The following is a 12,300-nucleotide window of genomic DNA, read 5'->3' as shown; positions in this document are numbered from 1 at the left end:
CAAATAGGTCACTTCTGTTTGGGCTTAACAACAAACCTCACTGCGCTCTTGTAGAGAATAAAAATGATTATGAATAACTATGGATCCCAATCACTATTTTTTAAATTCATTTTTCCTTTTCCTGGTCATGTGAGTCTGCTCAATATTTTTACTATTACGATACTAATGATGCCAACTAATAACAAGCCAACTTTTGATGTAAAATTCACCTGTGCCTTGTAGATTGAATACAAAATGATTAGAAATCTGTGACATTACGACGGGAAACACTTGATTAATGCTCTTTGTCTTTTTCTTTTGTCCACAATTCATTCTTTGACAGTCATGAGATTAGATAGATAGATAGACTGTATTAGTGATGCTGATCACAACCAACACATTTTTTCAACTTCATAAATAGCCCACCACTTATATATAATCTTTTGAAAACCTGCCCTTATACAGTTAACATATGAATAGAAATAATAATAATAAAAAAAAAACTATCATTGAAAACCCCTCTTTTGTACCTTCAAATCTTTACGCTGGAGATGCTAACTGCTAGCAACACACTTGACTGTTGATATCATGCAGAATATCTTCAACAGCCACCAAAATAAAAACCACAATGGCTTGCTTAATAAATGGTAATAACCTTTTTTTGCAATCAATGCTAACTGTTCCCAACTAACTGTTTATGCAGTTCATAAAGTCCACTGCCATCATGTGAAATGAATTTCAAGTAAGTAAGTAAGTAAGGAAAGTTCTTAAGAACTACATCTTCCTATTATCTAACTTAAAATAAGATATATAAACCTTTGGCTTCGAATCAACACCATGTCCTTGATGTTGTAAAAGTATTATTATTTTTTTTAATTAAAGATTCAAACAATTCATACCTTGAACCAGATGATGAAAGATAATAATAATAATAATAATATTTTTCCTAACCAACAATAGAGCAGATAACAAAAACAATGCGAGCTTTATGTTCCTTCACAGTTCCTTGAGAAAAAGAAAGCAATGAGCTCTTTTACTTTGAATGGTGTGAATACTTAAATACGTTATTTAATTAGAAAATGTAAACGTTTATATTTGGAGTGTATTTTATCCCGATTTTTTAATATGATATTTGTTGAGGATGCTGAAAAAATGTATAGGATGCACATTATTTGTCTTCGTCTCTAAATTGATGTTTAGAGTAATAATAATAAATATAATAGCATTTTCTTAATTATCCATCGACATGACATATGTATTTGTAAGTAACTTTCTATATATCTTTTACAATAGTCAGATGTTCTCCACGGAAGTTTGCGTTGGACGTGACGTGCGTGACCTGAAGTCTCTCTCCTCTGCCTCCCTCTCTCCTCCCACTCTCCCCATCAAACACACCCACTCGTGGAGGCAGCGGCTCAGTGTGAGCAGAGCTCGGATCAGAACCACAACAACGCACAGACGCGCCGCTAAAGACGAGTCTCTGGAACGGAGACCCGGAGTTTGTCTAACCCGCGTCCAGACCTGCAGCATCGTGGCTCTGTCCGGAGAGGCATGTTCGAGGGGCCCCGCGGACACGATCCAACTCCTGCTTTCCCCCAAAGAGGTACTTGAATCTTCACACTTTTACTCCTGATCCAACGTTTTCCTTCTCAATATATATATAATATATATATATGTCGCTGCTCCTGTGACACTTGGTTCTTTGTGTCGTCGTTAAAGAGGCGACATGTGTGTGTGAGCAGCTGTTGTGAGTCTTTCTATTAGATTGTGTTACAATTACGTGGATCAATATGTGGACCCTCTGGACACGACCATGTGCGCCCCGGTTCTGTTGGCTCCTGGATCCACTTCCTGCGCCCGGACACGGACACCTGGCAGTGATTTAAAGCACAACTTATACGTTTAGATGTCAATAAATAAATATAATGGATACATTGTAGAGCGGATGTGTGTTGTGCACACAAGTTATTCTGTGGACATATAACAATAAAATCACTTCGTCCACGAGGCTTTTAACTAAAGTTCATATTGTATGTCTGTGTTATTGTATCTTTTTAGTGGTGGAACATTTATTTATGCGAGTGTGTATGAGTGTGTGCGCCTTTTTGCGCAATGTGTGTTGTGTATTATTTCAGCGAGTCTCTGTTGGTGTGTTGATCGTTGCGTGTCTGAGTTTATGTCGGATGATACATTTTCACATTTTGTGTTATATATGCGTGTTTGTTCAAACAATTTGTTCTACATTTTTTTGTTGGTGTTGTTGTGCGCGCGCGTTTAGATCGTTGTACACTTTAATGGAATGTTCTTGTGTGCGTGTCAGTCTTTGTGTACATCGTTTTGTTGTTACTGAAGAGAGTGAGTGTGCCTAAAGATTTTGTCTTCCATAATTTTTGTTTTATAATTAAGGCACTTGGAACTTTTATTTTGTTGTATCTGCATGCTTGTTTTTGTTGTTGTTCAGTGTAGTTTTATTTAGGTGTGTTCACTTCTTATTTTGTCTTTTCCTGTCTGTTTTTGTGTGTTAATTATAATAACAGTGTGATTGTGTATCTGGTTTTTGTGTTTGTTTGTGTGTGTATGCACATCTATTTGAGTCTTTGTGTGAGTGTGTATTGTTGTGTCCCTGAGTTATCTTTGTGCGCAACTTTGTGATTTAGTATGTGTGAATCTTTGTATTATGTTCTATATTTCAGAAATGTTTTACTTACTTTTATACATTTGTGTTTGTGTTTTTGTTTTGCCATGTGGATTTTTTCTTATATGTACGATTGTTCTTGAAAACTTAATTTAGCATTTTTTACATAATTATTAGTCTAAATAATGAGTCCGACCTTCTGTAATATAATTGAATTTCTCATCAGCGATTCTTCTCCTTTTTATCTCGACCTCGCTGATCTGAAGTCAGATTCATGAAGCACTTGATAGAGTCTTTCTCTGTAGAATTGGAGCGGATGTGTGTGTACGTGACTGTGACAGGCAGGTGAGTAGGCTATTGTCATTAAAGCTGAGCCAGAGGCTAGAAAAGAAGATGACAGGCAGCCGGTCGAGCCGCCGCAGGAATGTGACGGATCCAGTCGTGAGGCAGTTTGAGAGTTTCTTTTATATTTCCAGATAAATCTTCTTCCTCCTCGCTCTCTCCGAAACCTACTTGTTGAGTCAACGCTGTCACACAGACCGTGAGAACTCTTGACTTCCAGGCGCTTCATTCCTTTTTAATCGCTTTCTTTTGTCCGACTCATACTGGAGATTTTTGTCTGTTAACCCTCTAGTACCCGACTGGATCTGGTACCTGTTGGTGTTTCAATGCCAACAGATGTTTATGTAAGAGTGACTATGTTTGGTAGTTTTAATGTAGTTTTTGTTTCGCTGTCTTGATGATTTTTCTTGGCAAATTGTGTGAATTTGTTTTTATGTTTTGTACTTATGCTTTGTTTGGTGTAAATACAATCATGAGTGTATATACACACTCTGTGCATTTTTCTGTGTAACTACAGCATGTGCACATTTATATATTTAAGTACACACACATGTCTATGTGTGCCTGCATTTATATTTTCGTATTTGCGCAGATGTTTCTGCATACTTGTCTATGTAGACACTCAAATATGCGTGTTATATTGTGTCTGTTTGTGTGGTTCTTTGTTCATATCTATATACATAACTTGTGTGTTTCCACGTATGATTGTCTATGACTGTGCGTCTTTGTATGAGGTGCTGCATAACTGCATGTGTGTGTTACATTTGTTCATACTTTTTATTTTCCCTCTCTAGTAAGTAAGTAAGTAATTTGTATTTATATAGTGCTTTTCCAGACCAGGGTCACAAACAAAGAATGACAGTGTCACAAAAATTCACATTATTTGTTCGATGCCTCATAGGCCCAAACTACCAGAAAGGTCACATTAGCTAGCAAACCCTTAGTTATTCCTGATAATTAGTCAGTTGTAAATGTTTGCTTATGTGTGTGTTTTCTATCGAGCTGCTTTCAGTGAGTGTTCACCTAATTAATTTCAGACTAGTTTTTCGAGTAACGTGGACCTGTGTAGTAAGCAACGTGATCGTGTTTGAAGCCTGGGGTGCTCACTTATTTCTGCAAAATGGAAAAGTGCAACTTTAAACAATACATAACTGAAAATCACAATTCTTTGTTCAGAAACACATTTTTTGGTTGTTTCAAATTACCCAGTTTGTGCCTAACGTTTTACTTTTACTCAGTTTATTGATTTCAATTCATTGCCAAGAAGAATCACAAATAGTGATCAGGATCAACTTAATTTCCTTACATTTGAAGGTGCTAAACCTGCCAAACATTTCAAACAACAAGCACCTGATAACTGCCATGAAAGTATTCACTCTGTTTTAGTGTTTTAGTGGTGATTGTTTAAGCATCTTCACTCTCAGGGGATCACTTGATGTGTCAGTTTAAATAATGGTGGCTAATATGTTTGATACTCTGAAAGAGCTATGGTGGCAATTAATTAAAATTCTTTATAAACTTTATATACTTGCTTGTGAATCCATCATTTCAGGGGATGAATCGCAGAGCTTATTGCAATAAAATGCTTTAACTTGACTTCTAGTGGTCGAGCAAAATCTGTCTGGCTTTCAATGCTTGACTTGGCTCTTTATTAAACCATCAGGGTGGGCCGTGCTCTAATGCAGATTGTGTTTGTGGAGGTAAAACAAATGTTATACTGAGTGATTAAGTATACAACTTGAAATGCCCCCTAAAACGTGCCTGTAATTGTTTATCTAATTTCCATAAATTTTACTCTGTCAAGTTATTTACACTCGTTGTCTCACTTGTGCTTACTTAGCACGAAAGTCGTCCAAATTTTGAGTCGCACAGTCAGCGGCGATGAAATATTACAGCGTCAGCCGCTCGGCCAATTAGATGATAAATGAGGGGAGTTTTGCAGTCCTCTGAGACGTTTAGCAAGAGCTGCGCCCCACACACACACACACACACACACACACACACACACACACACACACACACACACACACACACACACACACACACACACACACACACACACACACACACACACACACTTCTGGGACTTTAACTATGAAAGTAGTTTCCAGTGAGTCTGTTTTGACGGCGGACTTTAGTTTGTGAAAAGTAAAAGTGATAGACTGTCCTTGTCCCGTCCTTGCCCGGAGCTGGATTCCATTCCACAGATAAGTTCCCCTCGGCAAATGGTTTCCAGACACAGCGACACATTTTCGTTTGCCCAGACCCAAGATTGTAATTTACAGTCGAAGGAGGGAGTCGCTGTTGGGCCAATATAATCTTCACAGCAAAACAAAAAACACCTGCAAGCATTTAGACAAAGTAGCAACGCGTCCTACAATCAGACGGCGGATTATGTCTAAGACAAAAAATAAATAAATAAAACCTTTTTAGAAGTGATTTTTCAGTTATTTGACTTGATATATAAATTAATGTTTGTGTTTGGTGGGTTAGTATAAAATCGTCATGAGGAAATCTTGTCAACCTCTACACGTCTAGCTATAATAAACCTTTGAGGAGAAAATCATTTGAATTTATAAATCTAGTCGGCGACTGCATTTGAAAATAAAGACATTATAGTCAATGATGTGCTTTACTAATAATCAACGTTTTGCTTTTTTTGTCTTTCAGGATTCAATGAAAATGTCCGTGTGCGTCCATGAGAACAGAAAGTCGCGAGCCAGCACAGGCTCCATGAACATCTACCTGTTCCATAAGTCTTCCTACGCAGACAGTGTGCTCATGCATCTGAACACGCTGCGGCAGCAGCAGCTGTTCACAGACGTCTTGCTGCACGCTGGCAGTCGCTCCTTCCCCTGCCACCGAGCTGTCCTGGCTGCCTGCAGTCGGTACTTCGAGGCTATGTTCAGTGGTGGGCTGAGGGAGAGCCAGGCCAGTGAGGTGGACTTCCATGACTCCATCCACCCAGAGGTTTTAGAGCTCCTTCTGGATTATGCTTACTCGTCACGCGTGGTCATCAATGAGGAGAATGCCGAGTCACTGCTGGAGGCCGGAGACATGCTGGAATTTCAGGACATACGGGATGCCTGCGCAGAGTTCCTGGAAAGAAACCTCCACCCAACCAACTGTCTTGGAATGCTGCTGCTATCAGACGCACACCAATGTACAAAGTTGTCTGAGCTGTCGTGGGGAATGTGTCTCAGTAACTTCCCTGCCATCTGTAAGACAGAGGATTTCCTGCAACTGCCCAAAGATATGGTTGTCCAGCTTTTGTCGCACGAGGAGTTAGAGACTGAGGATGAACGGCTTGTCTACGAAGCTGCCTTGAACTGGATCAACTATGATCTGGAAAGACGGCACTGCCACCTACCGGAGCTCCTTAGAACGGTCCGGCTGGCATTGCTTCCTGCAATCTTTTTAATGGAGAATGTCTCGACCGAAGACCTGATCAACGCCCAGGCCAAAAGCAAGGAGCTGGTGGACGAGGCCATCCGATGCAAGCTGAAGATCTTACAGAACGATGGCGTAGTTAACAGTCAGTGTGCTCGGCCGAGAAAGACCAGTCATGCCCTTTTTCTTCTTGGAGGACAGACCTTCATGTGTGATAAGTTGTACCTGGTGGACCAGAAGGCCAAAGAAATCATCCCTAAGGCTGACATTCCAAGTCCAAGAAAGGAATTCAGCGCCTGTGCCATTGGCTGTAAGGTGTACATCACAGGTGGTAGAGGCTCTGAGAATGGTGTGTCCAAAGATGTTTGGGTCTATGACACAGTTCATGAAGAGTGGTCCAAAGCAGCACCCATGCTCATCGCAAGATTTGGCCATGGCTCTGCTGAGCTCAAACACTGTCTGTATGTGGTTGGAGGCCATACTGCGGCAACAGGCTGCCTTCCTGCGTCACCCTCTGTGTCCCTTAAACAAGTGGAGCAGTTTGACCCCATCGCAAACAAATGGACTATGGTTGCCCCCTTGAGGGAGGGCGTAAGTAACGCTGCTGTGGTCAGTGTCAAACTGAAGCTCTTCGCCTTTGGTGGAACAAGCGTCACCCACGACAAGCTTCCAAAAGTGCAGTGCTATGACCCACAAGAGAACAGGTGGACCGTGCCCGCATCGTGCCCACAGCCATGGCGCTACACTGCTGCCGCCGTCTTGGGAAATCAGATCTTCGTCATGGGCGGCGATACAGAGTTCTCTGCATGCTCCGCCTACAAGTTTAGCAGCGAGACTTACCAGTGGACTAAGGTTGGCGATGTGACAGCGAAGCGAATGAGCTGTCAAGCCGTGGCGTCTGGGAATAAACTCTACGTGGTGGGTGGCTACTTTGGCACGCAACGGTGTAAAACTCTGGACTGCTACGACCCCACGCTGGATGCTTGGAACAGCATCACCACTGTGCCATATTCACTCATCCCCACTGCTTTCGTCAGCACCTGGAAACACCTGCCTGCATGAGTGCCAGGTCCTTACGACGACCTTTAATAAGGTAGGTGAACTCTTGGCTCAACTTTATCAGTTGAAAACTTTTACTTAACTCAGCAGCTGCACACAAAAGTAAAATGATTGGTTGGTTACATTGCAGCGATTCAAGACTTTAAAAAAAACTTTAATCACTTCCTTTATTCCACCGGGACTGAGATATTACTCCAAAGAAGTATTGCTAATGTCGTTCTCTCACCGGCTTGCAGATTTCAGTATAAGAATGATGCTAAGCAGTAGAAGGTGTCGAGTCAGCATATTGCAAAGGCGGGTTGGTGGGCTGTTCGGGGATGGATTCTGGCTTGTGTGCATTAGTTAAGTGAGTTATGTGGCTGTGTGGATGGGCCAGAGGACAGGGAGGGTAATTGAAAGAGAATAGGATACCTTTATTGCTCCTGTGGGGAGAATCTGTGCAAGAGTGGGTAATGGCTGTGGGGTGGGGAGGGAGGGTCTGCCAATTAGACAAGCCACAAAGCAGCAGGCTACACAGCCCACCGACTCTAATCCACTCTTGCTTTGATGAGGTTATGGTCTTTACCCTCGGCGACAACTGGCGCGAGTAAGTGTTGGTGAGTGTTCGTCCTGCGAGAGGGAAGTGGCAGGAGAGGAAGTGACACCCCCCCTCCTCCCTTCCTCACTCATCATTGCTGACAGTGGTGGTCTCGCTCAGTCTCCTCGGCTTCATCTCCAGCTCCTCAGCCTCGTTCTCACGCTGCAATCCAACATTTGTGATGGCAACGTATAGAGATGCGAGTGGGCTTGACTGTCACTTCAGGAAACAGCCCTGATCACAGTTTGACTAACAACTGCGATTGTGTCATTTGGAGGAGGAAATAAAAATCACTTGTCAAGCAGAAAAGACTCAAGAAAAAGTGACTTTTGTTAAAGATTTGGAACAAATAATACATATAACATCAAATAATATATATAATAATAATAATAATAATAATCTCTATTTATATAGCGCCTTTCTATATCATCTTAATTTGGCAATACTTGGCTGATAAATTGAAACACAGAAAATAAGTTTAAAGTATGCTTTTCCACCAAATAGGGAGACAATGATAGGTCATCATAGCTAAAGTAGCATGAATTGTTGTCATCAGTCGATCAAAACAGGATATAAAAACACAAGGAGTTAAAAAGGGTGCTGGGGTGGCGGGTGGTGGAGGAGACTTCTCCCCAGAGGTCTGATATTGTCTGAAAATCAGAATCTTGTGGACAAAATGGCACTATCCGACATGGCCCACAATGTTGAGCCTTTACATTACCATCGCTGGTCTAGGAGCGTCCTCTGGAACCTGCATTGGACGACCTTGTGTAGCTGAATTTTCAAATGGATTTCATTGCATTTTTGACTTTATGTATTTATTTTAAATGAAAAGGTTTTCATTGCTAAATACTTTGTTCTTTTATTGGGCTTAATTTAGGGCATGGAGGTCTTTGCAAGGTCTGCTTAGATTTCTCTTATTCAACCATAGTGATGTGCAGTATGTTTAGTTATCTGTATATTACAACTGCGTGCTCTCAAGATGACACAAAATTTCACAAAACAAGAAAATGTTGTGTGACACTTTTTGTGTAATTCCAAGTCAAATAGTAGCCCAGGAGGAAGTGATGTACGATTGAGTCAAAAAGTACAGATTAAATACATGAGTTGCTCAGATTTCAGGTTTAGCACCTACAACTTTGCAGTAGATCATAATAGTTGTTCTGCTGTTAGCAATGCAAGGGAATGGTGGAGTTTTTGTTAAGAAACTGATCTTGATATTGACAGTGGACTCGATCTCTTGTGTCCTCTCTCAGACTCTCGCTTTCTTCATCATCTACTGGACTCAACTGTGAAGAAGTCGTCCTCGCCGAGCGGCCGCTGTACAGTCAAAATGGACAGAAAAGACGCAGAACCATGTCACCGGACCGACGTCATCTCTCATCGTGAGCCGCTTCGCGACACAGTAGCAACGAAAACAAAGCCGCTGCTCGCCTCAACATATCAGGCTGCTGCATCACTGCTGCCGTGCAAAGTTTTTTAAAACCTGATTATGCTTCGATGGACTGCAACTGTCTTGCATGAGGTGTCGAGGGGGTGGATGCAATGATCGGTGCGGGGAGGACGAGCCACCACGAAGGAGCAGACGCCCCCTTGAATGATAAGCTTTTTTTTAAATTTACTGTTCCAGCCTTTCTGTCACACTCACGCTGTAAAAGACCGGCTTCTGTTATCTACGCGCTTCTATTCCGAGATGCTACGTCCAAGCTAGCATGTTTTATCTTTATCTTTTGTTGAATTAAACAAATGTCGAATTAGGCTCAAGTCTCGTTTGAGCCAAAGTACCACGCTAAAGACAAATGCTAAATTAGTAGCATGAGATGCCAAATCTTGCAAAACGTTTTATTACTGAAATATGGGAACTAAAAACCAAAGTATAACATTTTCCGACCTAGGAATTAAGTCAGCCGCCAAAATTGCGAAGTGTTACAGATGAAGCATTAATATAAGTTGCCTAAATCATTGTACAGTTGTATAACTATGAAGGGGTAAAATCTATGGTGTTTACAGAGTTTTGTGGGGCTGGAAAAGATTAGTTTTGTACTAGGCGATTAGCATGTTGTTGCTAGCCTTATACCAAGATGCTAATGTTTTTGTAACTTGTTGAAATAATCACATGGAATAAATACAATTATTTACTCAGAATGAATTGAAACTTTTAACTAAAAGTGGTTTAATCAATTAATATGACTTTTCGCAACGTTGGCCCAATGACTTCTGTAAACAAAAGAAAAGTATTTAAAGCTATTTAAAAAGGAAAGCCATGTTAGCATGGACGTAGCGTCGGCCATCTCTCCGATCACTCGTGGTGAATCAGTAAAACTGGCATGAACTTGTCGATGTGGTCTTAAAACTTGCTGCCATGTTCTTAATCTTAGTCTTAATTTATGCCAAGATAACTGTTGGATCTATTTATTTCTGCCTGCAACCTCACCAGGACGTCTTTGTCATGCATGGCAACATGTTGTTCTTTAATATTTTGCACAATCCAGTTCTGATGACTTTAAAAAAAGTGGTAGAGGGAGGAAGTGGTCTTTTTAAGCTACCTGGCCTTAAGTTGACTTCAGTGTCTGTGTGACGTTCACTCGTGAAACATTCAATGATGAGGAACCATTATAAATTTTTTTTTTTATTTAAATGTCCTTTATTTTAAAAAGATTCCACCCTTCAGATATTTGTCACTTATTTTTTCATGATTTAAATCTTTCTTTTTTTAAATTTAAAACTTTTATTTTCTTTTGCCAGATCATTTTTGACTAAAACTAACAACTAAAGAAACGACAATATTTCTTCAACAATATGATATTTTGAAGGTGAACAATTTTTAACTTTGATTGTTGAGCGAGTGAAAGCCCTACAGACAGACGGGTCGTAGACCTGTGGTCTCGTCTTTGGACGGTTGATGGACCCTCAGGAGATGTCGAATGTTTTTTGAAGAAACTAGGATGGCATTACCTTTTTTTTTTTATCATAGCTTTCCTATTGTGTAAGGGAAGTGGTCAAGTGCAAGTTTGTTTTTTAATCAGACCAAAATATTTAAAAATATAAAGAAAACCAATGAAGAAAAGGAAAAGAGTAAACAAAATTCACATTTTAAGATAAATATATAAATTATGATATCCTGGACAAATTCTAGTGGAAGAGAATTAATGAGAACAGAAATCATGATTAATATAATAAATGTAAATTTATTTTAACCTTCAAGCTTAAGAATAAATAAGCAAATGGAACCAGACACCTGAGTCAGAACTTAACTGGCTTGTGAAAAGGCTTGGAAATCTTATTATAGGTGAATGAACGAGTTCTAATAAAAAGCTTCCAAGGATTCGTCAGTTTCTCTTCCAGAGACCCTTGTGACCTCCTCCAACCACAGAAGGCCTCGGTCGGCCAATCAGCTCCAGCGTCTCTGCTGCTCCGCTGGAATCTCCCCGGTAACAGTCTAATGAATGACCCCTGGTTTTCTACCTAATTGCTAAGTGGCGTCTCCAGCCCACTCTCTTCTGCGAGACCCAGAGCGACGATGTACATGAACGTGTTGATTTCATTTGTTGTTGGTCATTTTCTATTTTTTACAACATTTTTTTGTACATGTGATTTTTTTCACCATGTGAAATCCATGGCTAATAAACATGAGAGTTTTTTCCTCTTGACTAAACGGTCTCTTCTCATTTTTGACTTTGTAGTGTTTAGATTATACCAGAAGCTATGCAGGAACCGACCCACACCTATATACGTATATGAAATACTATGAACAAACATTGAATCTGTAAAACGTATACAAGCATATACATATTTTAAACGCACATTTGAATCTTGTACACACACGTACTGAGTTATAACATGTAACGTCTCTTTAATCCTCACTTAAAGTACATCTAATGTGTTGATTTAAGTGTCAATTAAAAAGATCTTGGACCAATATTGTACTCATCAGTATGTGTCTATACAAAACTCTCTTTTCATTGAACTATTTACATTAGAAAATGATCTTAAGCCCCGCCCACTGAAAACATTTTTCTGGAGACAAACTCTTGTTTACAATAACCACACCCACTTTGCTGGTATTGGCCAAAAATCAATCCCGAATGTTTTCACCTCCAAAGGACTTCTTGTATAAACAAAGCGGGCATGATTACAGTTGGCTGGGGAGAAGTGAAGACCATTATTACGTCATAATGGATTCTGCTCTCGTAACCTTTTGTTCGCCGCAATTACAGACGGGGGAGAACTTTATGATGAGGGATTTACTGCATCTTCTTCAGCCTTTGAATCATGTGAAAATATCTGGAAAGTTGGGTTTTCACATTAGTTGCCCTTA

At 40.3% G+C, this 12,300-nt stretch overlaps 1 protein-coding gene across 1 annotated transcript; it reads left to right on the top strand.

Annotated features, from left to right (window-relative positions):
- The first annotated feature begins 1,451 nt into the window (after positions 1-1,451).
- enc1 (ectodermal-neural cortex 1) lies at positions 1,452-11,637 on the top strand. Its single transcript, XM_087791987.1, has 3 exons — positions 1,452-1,582; positions 5,627-7,439; positions 9,239-11,637. Exon 2 carries the CDS (start codon positions 5,633-5,635, stop codon positions 7,406-7,408), a length of 1,776 nt encoding a protein of 591 aa, XP_087648113.1. The 5' UTR covers positions 1,452-1,582; positions 5,627-5,632; the 3' UTR covers positions 7,409-7,439; positions 9,239-11,637.
- The last annotated feature ends 663 nt before the right edge of the window (positions 11,638-12,300 follow it).

This window comes from Callionymus lyra, chromosome 5 (genome assembly GCF_982586985.1).
Source record: "Callionymus lyra chromosome 5, fCalLyr1.hap1.1, whole genome shotgun sequence".
Classification (NCBI taxonomy): Eukaryota; Metazoa; Chordata; class Actinopteri; order Syngnathiformes; family Callionymidae; genus Callionymus; species Callionymus lyra.
Note: the sequence above shows the minus strand (reverse complement) of the source record. Positions and strands in the feature narration are given on the sequence as shown.

What these genes read in the sequence shown, in the direction of transcription:
- enc1 (XM_087791987.1), top strand. Translation starts at nt 5,633, where the DNA reads ATGAAAATGTCCGTGTGCGTCCATGAGAACAGAAAGTCGCGAGCCAGC.